The sequence below is a fragment of the Apteryx mantelli genome, chromosome 1, assembly GCF_036417845.1.
Source record: "Apteryx mantelli isolate bAptMan1 chromosome 1, bAptMan1.hap1, whole genome shotgun sequence".
Lineage (NCBI taxonomy): Eukaryota > Metazoa > Chordata > Aves > Apterygiformes > Apterygidae > Apteryx > Apteryx mantelli.
The window spans coordinates 5012294-5029931 of NC_089978.1; the positions used below are offsets into that span (position 1 = coordinate 5012294).

Consider the following 17638-nt stretch of genomic DNA (forward strand, 5'->3'; position numbering starts at 1 on the left):
GGCTGGTGTGAAACTGGGGCTGAATTCATGGGCTTTTACCTCTCACATCCATAGGGTTACAGCAATGTAAAGCTGGAGCAGAGCAGTAGTGATGTTGGCCCTGTGTTGGCAGGTGGGATGGTATTTCTAGGATGTTGCAATGGAAGGAAAAACATGGTGATATTTTTATACTGCAAGTTGGATGCTGGGGAATAAACCCGGAACCATTTGTAATTGACTGATTGGTATCATCTGAGTGTTCAGAGCCCATCACCTCTGGGCAGGTATTACAAGAATCCTGATTATTTACCCAGAAGTTTCACTGATTATTCATTGTGCATGTTCAGACTCTTGCAGTATTTTTTAGAGCTGATACTTTCCATGCAGAAGTCTCAGTTTGGAAGGACTGGGTGTCAAAAGTGTATAAGGAATCCCCGAGTCAGCTCCTCAGAATTTAATCAACAACATTCAGTTGGGATCCCAGCATTAATTTGGGATTAAATCTTCCTCTTATTAAACAGGAAAAACTCTAGTCCTCCAACAAAACTTGCAATTTTCAAAAAGCGCTTCCATTTTTTACTATTCTTGGTATTTCTGAGACTGAAAGCTCCCTACAGCTTTTTGCTGTCAAATAACAGGGAAATAGGTTTGTGTAGAATTGAGTGATTACTGCAAACTTCTCTCTGCAGCATGGATAATGTGAGCAAGGAACCCTCCATACTGAAATGCAGGAGGCTGCCTCGTTGTTAGCAGATACAGGCTCTTTTTTAGGTCATTTCTTTACTTTTTTGACATCACTTTATCCCAATTTACTCTATCTAAGTGTCTGAGTCACACTTGATCCACTTGACTCTCTGTGGCCCAGAGAGTTGCTGTTTATGGCGGTGCTTAATTGCAACTAGCAGCGATATATCTCTCTTTTCCCTTTGCCTTTTGCTGAAAGATTTTGGACATACATCTGTGCTACTCCTGAGACTGCCTAACTAGCTATAGTGATTCGTATGACTTTCCAAAGATCTTTCCCTCTGTCTTTTCTTTTTTTTCATTCTTGAATGTGCAAAACATGTTTACTGTCCTTCCCTCCCACTCCTGTTCCCCTGGAACCTTTCTCCAACAAGTTCTATCAGAAGAGCAAATCATCACCTGGGATAGTGAGGAGCTTTTGGCTCCTACAGTTTGGTTTTCCTGTTGTTTAAATGAACTGAGGACTTGCTGACAAACTTGTGGCATTGCACCACTCTCCCATCAAAATGTTTCCCAAAGAAATCTTCCTCAGAGGCTTGGCTCTGGGGCAGCTAAGCGTGGTCTGAGTGCATGGCTCTGAGCAAGGAGGAGAAGCTGCGCTGGGCTCCTGCCCGTTTTTTTTTCTGCACCTTCCACTCAGTAAGTTAGAAGAAAAGCCAATATTGTTCCCCAGCAGGGGCCTGCAGGGAGCCAAACTTATCAGCTTTAGTGACTAGCAAATTACTCGTGGCAAGTTCATTGCAACACACAAAGAAAGGGAAGAAGAGAAAGGAGGACTTCCTAAATTCCTGTCTTGGCAGCCCGACAAGTTCCTCTGGCTCCACAGCACAGCAGCAGCTCTTTCCCGCACGTTCTGTGTTTCATTTAATGCAGAGGCATTTTTAGAGCTGGAATCGAGGCCAGGAGGGTGTGGTGGCCCGTACCGCAGATAAACACACGGCCTCGTGAGCGGTGCATCGCTGCTCCGGGGAGAGGGTTTGCCGAGGCCACAGCTGTACTGGTGGCAAATAGCAAATGTTTGCTGCTTGCCTCATGGCTGTTTTTGCCAGTTCCATCTTCTCATTCATGTAGGCAACCCCAGTATAACCTGCCCTTAAAGCTAGGGTGTCCCAGTGCTGCAAATTTCCTGCTGCGGGGCCATACCAAAAGGAAACCCAAAACACTTATCTGCTGAAGAATAAAACAAGCTCACAGAAATGAGCGACTTCCATATAAGACCAAAATCAGGCATTCTCTGAAATTCAGCCACTCGCCTAGACACGGCAGAAGATTGCACCTGTATGGCTCTGGTCTCCGGACCATGTCCAGACCACGTGAGGACAGCCCTTGTTGTAAAGTGTTTCTCCAAGTCCTAGTGGCCTCCCAACCTGCTCCTGAACAAGGAAAAGGAGTAGAATTAGGAATGAAAAGAAACAGCAGAGACCTAAGCTATCCAGATAAACAAAACCGAAACCTAGCCAGAAATAAAGGCCTGGAGGGATCAGGCACTCTGGAAATGCCTCCTGCTACAAAACTGTTATTTACTTTGGCACTAGGGCGAAAGACACGTAGAGGAAGTCATCTTCAACTAGACTTAAGCTCTTTAGGACCAAAGCCTTGGTCAGAAACCACAGCTCTGCTCTCCTGGCTCAGCAGTGTTCCTGGCAGTTGACTCTTGGAGGCGACGCAAGACCTTGTGCTTCCCTGGAGAAGTCCTTTCTGTAAAGTCTGCATCACCCTCTGCTATTGCTTTGAGCATAAGACCTAGGAATGAGCCTTAAACATGCAAAACAGAGGAATGTCAACACCACAAAGGCCTCTGCAAGGATTCCTTCGTCTATATTGATATTTAAGTGTTTGAACATATCTGGAGTCCCATTTTGACTAAAAGTGTAGTTTGTGGTAATGATTTAGATATGGTTGAAAAACAGCTTTAAGAAATACACAAAATAGGTAATGTTTTCTTTGGAATCTATTCTTCAACTTCCCAGTCGCTGATCTCCTAAGGGTTTCCTCTGAAGGGGGAGGTTGCATTCCTTTGATCATTTCTCATGATGCACAGGTCCCTTGATGAGGAGAGGGGCCTCTCCTGACGCATGCAAATGGCATTGGAGTCCCCTTTCGAGGTTTGCAGAGTGACATAAAGAGTATAAAACAGCTGGGGGTGGGAGAGAAAGTGAGGCAAAAGCAGCAGAGAACGAAGGTGTGCTGCAGTCTGGTAAGCCAGCGATCCAGACCTTGTATCCATACCCAATACTGTTTCAGCTTTAAATCCCACAGAACGAGCGCTGCATGGACAGGAACTGTCCTTGATCTGTTTATGTCTGTTCTTTCTTAATTTATTTGTGGCTTCTTTATAGCTAGCTGTTCTTGTGCCAAAACTGGCTTTTAGCTAAAAATCATCCTTTCTCCTTCTTGCCATTTTTGCAGTATACATATAGAGAGCAAATGCTTCCCTCTCAGCCTTTGGTTTGACCAAAATCCTACAAATTTTCCTTTCCTCTTAAAACAAGCTTTCCGGTCCTCCGATGGCCCTGGCAGCCCTCTCTGCACCTGCTCCAGTTTCATTTACGTTTCCTAAAACCAGAACTGCACATACCACTACAGATGAGAGGGATTTGTGTAGTTCATTAATGAGCAGGGGTGGATTTTCACCTGCTTTTGCAGAGACTGAGGTTGATGCTCCAAGAGATGTTTTCGTTTCCTGGGAGTAAGAATAGTAGAGCTGTGATTTTGAAATCTTGCAATCCATTCACAAACATTGCCCAGCTGAGCTCTGCAAGAGCCATTTTTACCTGGAGCTGACATACATTATTCTCTCCCGGGGTGATACTGAGTAATATGCATTTAGCTTTGCATTTCTAAGTGATTAATTGTGCTATATATTTTGATAGCAAGGAATAAGGGGCGGGAGAGAAAACAAATGTTATTGTAGGTCTTCTCAGGGCTCATCTGTAATCATGGTATTATAAAAAACAAAATGTAAGTCCACTGTTTGGATTCTCTTTCTTGTAAATACTGAATAATTTAAGTCTTCTCCCATTTATGCCTTGTATCTGTGTGATCTATGAGCCTGAGGCTTCCCTGGATAGCTATAAAGCAGCAATGAAAAGTCCAGCACAAGCCAACCAAAGGGCACATTTGCATATAGATTGAAACATGAATCCTTGGGAGCCATTCATTAGCTGCAGCGCTCCAGACATTTGGCATTTGAACAGCTCTCTGCATCCAATCCTTTCCATCAAATTTATGGGACAACTAAAGTGCTGGGGTAGCTGTGCGCAGAAAATGAAGCTGCAGGCTAGGGAGATGTTCTTGCAGTGCTATGGCTGTGGAATATAAATTGCACTATCTCAAATAAAGGTACAGCGAGCAATCTCAGCCCTGGTGTAGAGATATCCTGCCTCTTCGAGAGCCTGGCTGTAACACGCTTATTCCTGCATTTTGATATCTTAGAGAAGCCCGCAGAATCAATCTTCCCAGAAGAATATTTACTATAAACCTTATTCTACTTGATCTCAAGAGAGTGAGAGCTTGGAGTTTGAGCTCTTATATCAGTGGGTGGGTTTAGTTTTGCTTTTTTAAGGGACAGTAGCAGAATACCCAGCCAACGGGACCTTATGTTTGAGGGTATATGAAACTTCAGAGCACCCAATAACAAAATTTATCTTGAATTAATCTTGGGACCTTAGCTTTCCCCAGGGAAAATGCACATCCCTAGGGACAGCTTTTGCAAAGCAGCTCGTGTTTCGTCTTGTCTTGCTTTACGGTATCTTCTCTGTGTCTGTCAGACCCCTCAGGGACATCACTGAACTTGCTCAGACCTGAAGTCTGGAGCAAGAAGAGAGAAACTGAGACCCCTAACCTGCCTCTTTCTTTTCCTAAACCATCCAGTCATCATGACCTGACTCTGAAGAAATCTCGCTCTTTGTGTAAGCTTTCTGTAATGGAAAAGCCTGTGTTGAATCTTGACTATCCGGTGACCTTGGTGCACCCGCAGGTGCCGTGGGATGGGCTGGCACAGAGCCTGGGGCTGCTGGCCAGTTTGGTTGGTCCTTCATGGAGGTGGAGTAGAGGGAAAGGAGGCAGGTCAGAAGATCTGAGCTATGTTCACCTCCCACACCTTATCCCACTGCCAGGGATCAACGTGAGGGTTTATTTCTCTTTTTTCTTGCTCCAGCCCATAAGGATCTGATACCTGTTCATACTGGGAATAAGCATCTTTATCCCAGCTGTGCAAACAGCTGAAGCGAAGGGGGTCCCGTGTCCGTCCCATCTCCGCACACCCACCTTCCTCCTTCTGCCCAGCGCCCCCCTCCCAGATGTTGATACAGCTGTGGGCCGGACTATGCTGTGCATAAGATCACCAGAATAATTTGGCTTAAAAGTAATTTTTAAAACCCTGAACTTTTTTTTTTTATATATACTTACTGCCGTTATTTTTAACTCAAATCGGATCTCACCTGGGATGTAGGAACTGGCAATTGGAGGGCTCTGGGGAGAGGGTAGATGTTTAAGCTGACACAGCAGCCATATGAAATGTTTGCCACACAGCAGCTTTAGAAGCAGTGTGGGATCGTGCTTTCATGAACGGCTGCTTGGCAGGCAGGCAGCCCTCCTTATTTGAGGCAAGCTTCCTCTTCATCCAATTCCTATCACAAAATTTGGAAGCATTCAACAGCAGGGCATTAGAAAATAAATAAACCCTCAAAGTTTTGTGGGTTTGGGGTCAGAGACATGTCTGTGGAATGATCCTGATGTATACTAGTGAAAGATTTGGTCCTTACAGCGTAAAATTCATTTCTTTTCAAATAGCATCATCGTTTGTTAGCACAGCGTAGATTTGACAGCTGTTTTCCTAAAAAACCCTTAGTTTTGGCTTTCTTGCAGTCAGGTCCAAGAAGCTGTGCACAGCTCCTGGGGCCCAAGGGAAAGAAAGCAATAAAAGACCTTTTCAATAGCACAAGCAGAAAAATGGAATTTCTCTCTCACCAGAAAGTTGAGCACAATAAGTGTGTTTTCATTCTATGTTTAAATCATTCACATACTGAATTAGTATCCTACCTTTACATTTTCTGTGAAATGGAAGTTCTGAACAATCCATATGAATGAGCTACATTTTAAGTCAAAACATCAAAGTGAGTGTGGAAAATATGTGCTCCGACTTCAAATAAGTAAAATAATTTTATTGGAGTTAAAGGTTGACTTTGAAGTCAAAATTTTAATGAGAAACTCAAAACAATACATTGCATTTCAGTGTTTTGCTAATCTCAAGTGTTTTCGTGAAAAGTTCTCTTTAGTCTGTATGATTTCCTGAGGCATTTTAGGTTTTGGTGAAATGACATTTTCTGAAGGAACATTTCCAGTAAGACTTTTGGAGGAGTGGACCTATTTTTCAGGGTTTTTTTTATAAATGTAACCAAAACAGAGAGAGGATTTCATTGCTTGCTTGAAGACACATAAGGAGACTGTTCTGAAAAAATCTGTGTAAGAGCAGAGAAAATTTAATACCATGAGTGAAAAAGCCCAAGATATTCTGGCAAGCCGTCTGGCACTTTAAATGCCTCTACTGGGACTTTCAACAGCAGGGAAATGAGATGTATAAATGTGGACTGGGACTTGGGAATTTGTATGCTGATATTTTTGCATTTCCATTTGGCCAGTCCTAGGTTCATTTGAAGACACTGTTCTAGAGTTCAGTAGTACTGAATAGCTCATGACATCCCCAGGCACAGCCAGTAAAATGGGGTTGTGCATTAGATTGTTGCGGTGGAAGGCAATTGCCTTTTCCCTGTTGATCACATATATATCTATTTGAATTTTGCAAACATGACAAGGTGATATGATGGATCAGCCTCTCCTCTCCTCTCTTTCCCAAATCACCCTCGCTACTCTCCACGCAAGGGAGGTGGCATTGGCGGGGGAATGCTGTCGCTCTCTTGCGCTGAGGAAAGGTCAGTCTTAAAAGTTTACGTGAATTTCATCCTCCATCAGACAACTTCATGGAAGTAAAAAGCTTCATGAGCTATAAATTATGAGGACTCCACTTCCGAACAGGAATTTCTTGAGCTATAGTGTGCTAGACACAAAACGGCTGTGTCTTTTCAGATCCAGGGTCTACCCTGCCTGGTATTTTGTCTCCAAAACTGACCATTGGTGAACACTAAGGGATGAGTAAACATATAATTCCTCCCAATATTTTCCTATCCTTCAGCTAATTTCCTAGCCTCTAGCTATCAGATTTCAGATTTCCCAAGCCCGATGAGATTTCTTTGGTAGTCCCTAATGGATCTCCCTTCCAAGTACTGTCCAGCTTCCCCTTGAACCTATAAAAACTTCTTACATACCCAGGTCTACTATCCACTGTGTGAAGAACCGCCTTCATTTCTTTGTTCTGAACCTGTTTCCTACTAGCTTTTTTGATGACCCCTTGCTCTTGTACTGGAAGAGTATTTTGAAGTCATATCTCTACAGGTCTTGTCCAGTTCTTATACTCGGCCCTAGCTGTCCACACCTGGGCACGGGTGAAAACAGAATGCAACACTAGATGGACATTTCATGTGACTTAACCTTACACACCCATTTTTACACCCTTGTGTATGTGTCTGAGGCAATTTCACTTATGTCCCAAGAGTGTTGCTCCCTCCCCACTTTCACCAAGGAGCAGCTTCCTTCAGTCTTGTGCCCAGAGTCACTTGAGTGGAAACCAGGGGAAAAAGACATTGGCTTGTTCTGCATGCTGGAGAAGAAAGAACCAAATGCTGCTTGTCTTTAAGCCTGGGAAAAATGCCTATCTGGGGCAGAGCCTTGCCAGGGACTTGCACACCACAACTCAGAAGCCTTTTGTGCAGCCAGCGCGGATGCGATGTGAGCAATTTATGTGCCTCTCCTAACACCCAGCCAGCCATTTTATTGCCAGCACCATTGCTGGCAAATGACTCTTAAGGTCACATGCTGCATTTTCATGATCTGCAAATCACTTCGTAAAGGCATTTTACTGTCCCTCAACCCATAAAACTGCTAGATTCAAAGTTCGGCAGACAGGCAGCCCTTTCGTATTAAGTAGCTACTGCAGCATTTGTGTCCAGTAAGGTGCAATGGAGGCATTAACCATATTTGTATACTGATTGTCTGTCTGCATGTTCCTTACGGAAATGTAGGCATAATGAATATCTTGATGTGATAAAGGTCGTGTAGCCTCAAAATTAAGGCTATCTGGCAATTCCTGTGTTTCTCAGAACAAGTCTACAATTGATGAATATTTTTCACAGGAATTTGTGTCCCTCTACCTGCTGTAGATTTTTACATTAGCGCCAATCATCTGCCCGGTTGTTGGACCAAGACTTCTCCCATGCTAGGTACCATGCAAATCCAAAATAAAACTGAAAGTTTTGTTCCTGGAGTGACATTTAACAAAATTCATTAGTAATGTAACTTTGTCACCATGAAGTAGATAAGATATGAGACAGAATCCCTTTTTACCTTATGCAGACTATGCAGCATACCCAGAACGAACTGTCTATGCAATGAAACACCTATGAGGAAAATAAGGTCTCCATGCCAAGAATATAGGAATTAATTGCTGCCCAAAACCATGTGGGGCTTGTTTCTTTTATGATTTTATTCTTCTAGCTACTGGAGTTTGGGACCATGCCCATATGTACATCTAATCACTTTGGCTTCCATTTCTTGATAATCTCATGTCAAAAAAAATAAGCTCAATGTGCTTTTTCAAGCTGTAGCTATTGTTTTGTTTTTAATGGCTCGTGATTATTTGGTAGGATTTGAATTTTGAACTAGATTTCTGGGTTTGTGCATGCAAAAAGGACTCATGTTCAGGGATTGGCTTCTCATCGCTCTCTGAAAAACAAGTCTTTTCAGTGTGTCCCCAGTCAGCTATAAACCATTAGTTGTAAACCAGTCCCAAGCTCAGAGGTCCAAGGCATCCACATTGCACCGCTGTACATGGCCTGGTCCAACATGGCAACCACCTTGGTAGGGTCTGCCAGCTGCAACTGTGATTTGAATAGTGACAATCATTCCTATCTCTGTCATCTTGTGCCAGCCTCAAAACTCCGCTCTTTCTCTGTTCTCAACCTCTAGGTTAGGTTTCGCTCAGCCAGACTCGCTGACTAGTTCCTTTATAAACCAGTTCCTTCAGACCCTTAATTAACCCAGTTGTTCTCTGAGTTCCCTACTTCCCATCAGAGCCTTTTTGTCCAGCTGTGATAGTGTGAAATTTGGGAGTAAAATGTACACCCTGCCATTCCTCATTCTGTTTCCTTTGGGGTACTATTAGTGTGAAAGTTTAATTAAAGTCCATGGAGAAATCTTCAGAAACCAGCCTCCTGCTGCATTTGGTAATTCCAAATGCTTACAGCAGATGGGGCTGGTATAGTACTGCAGGGAGACCATGGAGCAGCTCTACACGCTTGTCCATCTCTTCCCTAGGAGGAACACACCACCAGTAGCTGGGAAAGTTTTCCAAACAAGATAGGCAGAAGCTCTTGAATAGTCCAGGCAAGTGGCAGCAGTTACGACCCCTGCTCTGTTTCTCCATTTCAAAGGTGGCCTGCAGGAGTGTTCTCCAGACCTTGCACGGAGCCAACAGCAGAGTCTACAAATCCATGAAGCGGGCAATAAAATACGTATGGTCTTGCTGGATTTTAAAAAATGCCAGTAGGATTCTTTTTGTCACCTGATTCCCAATGACAAAAAAGTCCATGTGCTTCATATCCTCAAGATTTTCTTGAAGGCCGGGAGTGTCTTTTCTCCTTTGGAAGAACACTATGCACTTCACGACATCTCTGCATCCTTGTGACCGGTGCCTACAGGACAAAAAACAATATCAAGAGTTTTTTGTAATTTCAATGAAATTTTAAGATTACAATGCAAGCGTTGCCAACATGATTTCTTTTTTTTTTTCTCCCCCATAACGCTTTCTCCTGCCTTTCATTCTCTCAGGAACTGGCTGTTCAGACACAACCCTTCGAGCAGTCCACTTCTCTCTTAAGCAGTCATATCACAAGCTCCCTCAAGATGCTATTGACTGAGCTTCCCCTATAACCCCTCACTCTCTTTAGTAACCAAGGCAACCCTCAGTGGGTAAGCAAAGGGATGTGTAAAAAGGGCAGTGCTGTTCAGATCCAGTGTGGCACTGAAGGAAAAGCAGCGTTACTCTCCTTGCATTCAATATTTCCGAAGATAAGACACACTATTTTAAATGGAAGGGCTTGTCTAGGCAGAACAGTGCCACTTTGGCTGATGCAGACCCTTAATACAGGTGCCTTTTTGTAGGGAAAACTTCATTTACACGAGTATAGATTATTCCTATATGGGAAAAGAATGCAGTGTACTAGGATAAGGCACTTCTTTACACTATATCTACATTTGTGTTATACAGGAATAGGTGTATTATACAGGCTACAGTAGTCCCGCCTCTATTCAATACACAGGAACTAATTGCAAACTAGACTTCAGTGAGGTTGTAAAAAGACAGGGGGGAGAGAAGGAAGAGCCTGAAGCAAAGAAATAAAGGAGAAAGGCTCTTCCCAGAGCATGAAAGAAGAAGCTAATCAACTGCCTCCATCAGCTGAAACTCTTGAAAGAGAATTTGACAGGTTGCATATGGAAAGAAAAAGAGATTTTTATTGCAGGTGGTAGAAAAATCCTGTTTTGTTTCCCCAGGAATAATATCAGGTAAAACGAATGTGTGTGGTTGCTTTCTGGCTGCTTTGAACAATGTTTCTGAGGCAGGATGAAAAGCATCTCTTCAAATTTACATTTCTCTTTCTGATCCTTTTTTCCCCCTCAATGTCATATACTGGAGTTCAAATTGAGCCTGTTTTGTGAATCATGGTGATCTTGAAAAGGTTGCATGCCTCATAGGCATGTTGTTTGGAAAGACTTGATTACCTCCATGTATTATATAGTTCTGTATATCATGCTCATCAACTGCAACTCTTTTTTTTATGAATCAAATCAAACGGCTCCCTGACTTCACCAGAAGAATAAAGCTCATCTGTGAGAGAGGCAGGGCCACCCTGCAGCTGCGCTTGGTGATACCCCAGGAGCTACCTCTCACCGACAGCACTTCTGCTCCCCCCTCGCCAGCCTTTCCTTCTGCTGCTGTCCCCATTCCCCCAGGCTGATTGCCTGGTGAGCCAGTTCAGGGGTTAAACCAGCAAAACATCCTGCAAAAACAGGTGAAAATGTTGCTGCCAAGGTTAGTTCCCTGAACCAGTTCACCATGAGCTCAACCCAAGAGCAAAGAAAGGGATGGGAGCACACAGCTTACCAGGATCCTTCCCAAATTGTGCTCAGAGAAGGAGATGGCATTCCCTTAGTCCTGTCTTCCTAAAGCTAAACACAGAGCAACATGCATTTAAAAAAGTGTCCAAAATCTGTTCTTCTATGTGGCTAAGGGCAAGGGGTTTCCACGCAGACTATTGCAAACTAGGGAGATCCTAGGTGCACCCTCGGTTAGCTAGGTGGAGGAGGGTGAGCATCACTGGTAAATTTAGGGTGGATGAGACAGCTCCCAGTGTAATACCAGGGCAACTTCTCTAGTCCTAGAACCTGAAGGAAATTACCTTGGCTTAACAGTACTAAATTACATACTACCATCATAAAGCGTTCCCTCTCAGACCGTCAAGGAATATCTCCTATTGATTCCTCCTGTTTTTATTTTTCTCCTCTCTGGTTTTCTGGATCTGCGTGTCTTATGATTGCTCTGTCATCTTCCTTTGGTTCTGTCTTTGGTTTTCATTTAGGACAGGTCCCAGCTGTGGGGCTAAAAAGATCAGTCTTCATTTCCTGTTCCACTTTGGAGTCTTATCAGATTTCTCAATCAAGTCCCAAGGAGTGGCCATCAGCTTTTTTTTTTTTTTTTTTTTTTTTGAGACTTGATACGCAGTGCTCTGGCGCAGTGTTTGGGTTGGGTGAGCTTCGTTACACCGAGCTGAATTGCATCCCCTCAAACCTGATTGAACCCATCGTTTTTGCTCTTGGCCTCTGTGACTGTCCTGCAGCACTGAATGGGAAAATGCTGGGACTGATGCCATGTTTGTGGGTTGTTTTTCCCTCCTGTCAGTATCAAAGTTACAGGCTGAGCGAGCAGTGCATTGATTACTGAATTATTTAACGATCCCTCTTGCATCTCTGCCTTTGCTTCAGAAAGCCGTTGTGTGTAGCATGTTACCTTGGCTGACAGCTGGTGTCTGACGTGCTGCCAGAATTTGGGAAGAGACTCTTATTTACTTATGAAGCTGTAGCAACAAAATTATTTGGGACTCAGCTTCTATTAGATTTACTGATTATCAGTGTGAAGGTTTCTTGCACAAGGTTTGTTGTTGAATAGAAATTCAAGCTTTTTCCTCCCTTCCCCACCCTCTGTTGATGCTGATGGCAGCTGCACAGCTAAAGAGGAGTGCAAAGAATAGAAATGAGCGGTCCTAATTTTCCCCTGGGTTGCACAGAGTAGCCCCATCCTCAGAGGACACCCATGTAATCGAGAGCTGAACCGGATCAGACAGGTGATATCTAGAGGTGATGATATGTGTTTTTCACACAGCATAGACTTTACACCATCCAAAGGATTTAGGTAATTACTGGAATTCTGCCCTGATGTAATATGCTGTGATGCACCAGTATGTTTGGATTTCAGTCTGCTCTCCAGATGACATCGCAGTTTGGAAGTAGGGGGGATGTGTATGTTTGCACTTGTGTGTGTACTAAGAAGGTTGTACTTCAAGACAAGTGTTAAAAAAGCAAAGGACTTGGTTTGGATTGAGCTCTCCAGAGACTTGAGTATGTGATTGTGCCTGTTTCCCAAAAAGCTGCATAAATCAGTTGTTTTACTTCGATTATCAGATGTATGGTCCACAGATCACATTTGGACCATCCGGTGTATAGACAGCCTTCGCAGCCAACTTCGATTCTGCAGGATATCATCTTTCCTCTTTCAGAAAAATAAGTTTCTTAGAGCTGCAGAGAGTAATCTGTGGAGCATTGCTACCCTGAGTCTGCAGACAGCTTCAGACAACCAGATTTTCCCTCTCCTTTAGCAATTTACCAGAATATCAGTCCTTATGGTATTTCAGCATCCACATTAGGGGTAAGAGCCACTTTACCTAGTTTTGGACACCTGTATTGGGTAGACTTGTACTTCCAAACTACCCCCTTCACACAATCCTTAGGGTTTGAACATAGGCCAGTATCATCTGACCCCATTTAAATACCTACTTTAGGTTGAGGTGACCTGCACCTTAGAAGTATCTCTTTCTCTCCCTAGGCTGCAGCAGAGGTGTGGGTAGCTTGCTCAGAGGTGGACACCTGCACTTGGTTACGTGAGTCCCACCTGACCTGTTTCACTGAATAGCTCAGCTCTTCAGCAGGAGTTGCAAAATAAGAATACGCCTGGGAAAACAGTCTCAAGAACACTTCATCAACTAGGACAGTCCCTGATGCAGCCACCTTTGGGACTGAAAAACAGGTTGAGGCAAAGAAATGGAAGCCTTCATTAAACTAGGTGGCTCAGCTGCTGTGGGGGTGGTACCTGCATGTGGTATTATTTCCCTTGTTTTTCCAGCAGTGAGTTCCACACTTAGCGGACTGGGACTTGATGGGAGGTCAGGTCTCAGCAGTGTAGACAAACCTATAGCATGTGTCGCTGCGGTTCCTTAGGATAAGCACTTACATCTTATCATGTGTGTGCACAACATGTGTCACAGCAAGGCCCAGCACGGATCTCAGCTGTGTCTGCTGCTGCAGGGATGCAATAAATCAGCAGATCAGGGTCCAGCATGGCTCTTCGGTCTCATGCTTCTATCTCTGCAGTGAAGAGTCTAATGTTACCCCAGGGAGCTGTAATCTAAACCGGATGGCATTGCTGCCTGGCTGCCAGCCAGCTAAAGGTTTGTTTTCCTTCATTGTGTTCCTTCCCTTATTGTCCAAAGTGTATTTTGTTATTTCCCGCTTTAGGTGTAGCGCGTTCTCTTAGAGAAAGCATGCAGGGCGGACAGGAGGTTTAATGCTGTTGGTCTGCCCCTTGGTGCACTCAGCAGGGAGGCTGGTTTCCAGCTGGGTCATCCCTTCGGTGGGATGGGATTTCCTGTTCCCAGGAGGCAGCATGCACAGGCCGTTCAGACAGACAGTGCTGTGCAAATGCAAGTGCCTCCGGCTGAGACATGTGACACGGTCTGACAAGTCCCCGGTAAACCTCCTGCTGCCAGAGAAGCGACACAAAGAATACACAGTGGAAATGTGTGGAATTACAGACCTTCAGCAGCCCAAGCTTCAGGGAAAAGATAAGTCCTATTACACTCATGTAATAGGACTACAGAGAGACTGGATTCAGCCTCCTGGGCTCCCTTCTGTACTTTGCTCCAAGCATAACCTTGGGCAAATCATTTCACTCCTCTGCTCCTCGATTTAGCCTTCAGCAGCACACAGAGATACACAACCTCAGAAATACGTTACAGGGCATAGCTGAGCAGTGGTCATACTGCGTGCTCCAGTGCAAAGTGGGACAGATACACGGGCTGCTCCTTCTCGGTTCTGCCGCTCCTAGGCTGCTCCAGTTACAGCAGCACGGTAGGGAGGCAGTGTGTGTCCCCAAGCAAACAGCATCAGTACGGCCCAGCTGTTTGAAAACTTAAATCTAAAGAACCCATCCAATGGGTACCTTTTATATACATTTAGTCGGTCCCTCTTTCCACATACATCCTCTCATTAATTATTAGCTGTGATTGGGCATCTATCTTGTACTTTCTAGATAAGTGGATATGACATCATTTATGGCACTGTGTGCTCAGGTCATGCTGGAGCTAGACATCTTCCTTGACAGTGTTATATTTTGTCTGCATCTCCTTCTTCAGACATCACTATTGCATCTCCTGTAGCCTTTTGTTTGCTCCTTTGATGGACTGTAGGCATCCTGCTCATTAATTTCTTACCCAGCTTCTTATCTGTGAGACTCAAGCTCTTCGTCACTTCACCTGTACAGCTACAGGAATTAGATACCTTATTTTTCAGGCCTTCATAACATGGCTTTATCCTACAAAGTTATTAATTTATAAACTGGTCATTGTGCAAGGATCTGCTCACTGTTGTCTCTGCTCTTCACTGAGGAGCAGAAGCATCTCAGTCTGAGTTTGATGTACCTGTCATCTACAGTTGTCCTTGGCGACTCTGTCAAATCAAGGGGATCTATAAAACCTTATTTCCTCTGCAAAGCTTTCCACCAGAAATATGTCTTCTGCATCAAAACCATGTGGAATCAAGGCATCAGTGTAATTTTGCATAAGAACAGTGATAAATGAGACTAGCATGGAAAGGCTGGCACTTGCTGCTATATCATTACATAGTCCAGTGCTGCTCTGGTCTGTACTAATGAGGCTTAGTTAGATTCAAAATTTCCATGGAAGAGACTGGGCCCCAGAATCCAGGCCCAGCTAGAATTATTTAGTGGCCTTAACTCTCTAAATGAACAGAGTAGCTTTTCCTAGAAGAAAATGAGAAAGCTTGAGTGTGTCTAAGGACAGGAAAAAGCACATCTGAGGTCACTGTAAAGTGCATTGCTCCCCTCATGACAGGTGCTCTTCTGGTTGGGCCTACAGTCCTGTTATCTCTGTGGTCCTCACGTTCAGCCCGTTTTGGTCCCTAGCCCAGGCACTCCTTTCCCATATAGGCACAGAGGCTGTGCTACTCCGAACACTTTCCACTCAATTATTTAAAATTCAGTTGCTATGGAACTGCTCAAGGCGATCAGTTTAAAGAAAATGCAGATGGCCTCTGGTTTTGAGTTCCCGTTGTTCTTTGGTTAATTTGGTATGTGAAGGTATTAGGTTAATTAAATGCCATGTGTTGCATAGGGACTGACTGCATTTGTGGATTAATAAGTACCCGAGTGTGTTCCGTGCTGAAAGTCCTCAAGCTGGCAGCCAGTTGTTTCACTAAGAAAGGAAGATAAAGGAGAGAAGTCATAGGGAAATGAAGAGGTTTCCTGTTAATCCTGCAGTCATTTTTCCAGAACCAGTGGTTGCAGTGTCCTTCAGACCTCCGACCGAGTATCACCCCTTACTGGAGAGACCGGAAGAATTTAAGTGAAGAGAAGCAAAGTCATTCAGTTGATTTTGAGACTTCAGCAGCACCCAGTCATATGAGGCACTCATGCTAGCTGGTCAGCAGAGGACCATGGCTGGTGGGCAGAAATTTTTCTGCTAGAAGATCTTTGCCAAAAGCCATACTGTGGATTAAGTCAGAGGGTGTCTTGCAATCAACAGGCATGGTTACACTGGTGGTCTAAAGCAAACTGGCCACAGCTCTCTGGCATTCATGTGGAATACATATAGCAAGCAGAGAGAGGGCCAAATACTACTGTAAGATTTTGGAAATGCTGAAGAGGAAAAAAGTCGTCATCATGCAGCCATGCCCTGAGGTGGTGGAAGATCAGGAGAGAGACCAGGGCAAATGGACACTACTCCGCAATGTCAATCAAGCCCTGAAGCCCACGACTCTTTTAGCGGTAAGATAGGGGGTCCCAAGCTCCAAGTGTGGCTGGTGGCTTTCAAACTAATTTGAAATCTGTCTCACTGTTTGATGGGATCCCTGTACTGCTTGTGCCAGCTTCTCTCACCTTCCTTTTGGGCCTTTGCAACTCCCCGAGTGCTATACCTTCCCTGTGGTGCAATGTTCTTGTTCTTTGCACTTGGAAGTTCCTCCTAAAGCTCCTCTTCATGAATTGTGTTGATCTGTATATGTATATCATGTTGTTCCCTCTTCCTGCATCTCTGCTGAGTTGTCAGTGCCCTTAGGCTGTGAGGTCCTGAGGACAGGGTCTGCCCCAGAGCATTTGGAAGGACTCTAGCACCTAGTGCCTGCTTTGAGGAGGAAGAATTGGACCATTTAGATACTGTAAAGAGATCAGCAGTATTTCTATTTCTCTGGTGCTCTGTCATGTGTCTGGGAAAATAAACAGCATCAGTCCAGGCATGAGGTAGTTCATGCAACTTATCAGGCTGTTCACTGGAGCAGGTAAATGCATGAATCACACCGATATGCCCTGAAATTTGTGATATGTTTGCTACTTCTTGGGACTTTCCAAAGGTCATTGCACCAGCAGAAGGAGTGTAACTGACTTCCATGGATTTTGTATCAAACCTGTTAAAGATGGGGAAGGAAACAGGTCGACAGTCTGAACGAGTGAAGTCATTTTTTTAACCCTCCGGGCCTTTCTGAGCTTACCAGCTTAGTCCATCCCATCAGACTTGCTTTTTTCACCAGTATTAAGAACTGCATTGTGATGTGTTTAGAAAGAGCATTTTGAGGAGACTAGCACCCTGTACATTAGGTAGGCAAAGCACAGAAGTTGTCTTAGTGGTAATGCAGTATCAATTTAATTTGCTGATAGTCAACTACCTTTTTCTCTCAGTTGTGTGGTAAACAGAACAGGCTATGAAGCAGGTGGCTTTCGCAACTATTCAAAAACAGATATAAAGCCACAGCTTTACAATCATAGGATTTTTTGTTCTAGAACAATTTTTACACAATTGCTGAAGTGTCAGAAGGGCTCTGCTGAGCAAGGACTGAGATCCCCATCTCTTCTTTCTTTGAGACCTTGATCAAGTTACCTACCCACTCTGTGCATAAATTTGTTCAGCTATGCGGTGAGGATAGTAGTGCTGAATACGCTAAAATGCTTTCAGAGTCTTGGATCAAAGGAGCTAAGGAATAAATATTAATAAGTGGATTTATAATGTATCTGTGCAATACTACATTCACTTTTTACCAAGTTATTGGAAGTGAGGCTAAGGCAGTTAGTGAGCCAAAGGTCCAAATGTTATTTTTGTTCATGAACTGGGTGAAGACATTTAGAACATGACCATCTGAGGAAAAGAAAACTCATACTAAAACTGGATCGTCAGCTCCATGTAAG

The 17638-nt window shown here is 44.0% G+C and overlaps 1 protein-coding gene and 1 long non-coding RNA gene across 2 annotated transcripts in view; both read left to right on the plus strand.

Annotated features, from left to right (window-relative positions):
• The window catches only part of LOC136991102 (uncharacterized), a 29449-nt gene extending 20096 nt beyond the window's left edge, over positions 1-9353 (plus strand). Inside the window, exon 3 of the long non-coding RNA XR_010883131.1 lies at positions 9270-9353. This is a non-coding gene — a long non-coding RNA (uncharacterized lncRNA). The remainder of the gene's footprint in view (positions 1-9269) is intronic.
• A 6743-nt stretch (positions 9354-16096) lies between these two features.
• The window catches only part of MYO7A (myosin VIIA), a 75196-nt gene continuing 73654 nt past the window's right edge, over positions 16097-17638 (plus strand). Inside the window, exon 1 of the mRNA XM_067289607.1 lies at positions 16097-16228. Coding sequence (XP_067145708.1) covers positions 16097-16228 — 132 coding nt within the window. The remainder of the gene's footprint in view (positions 16229-17638) is intronic.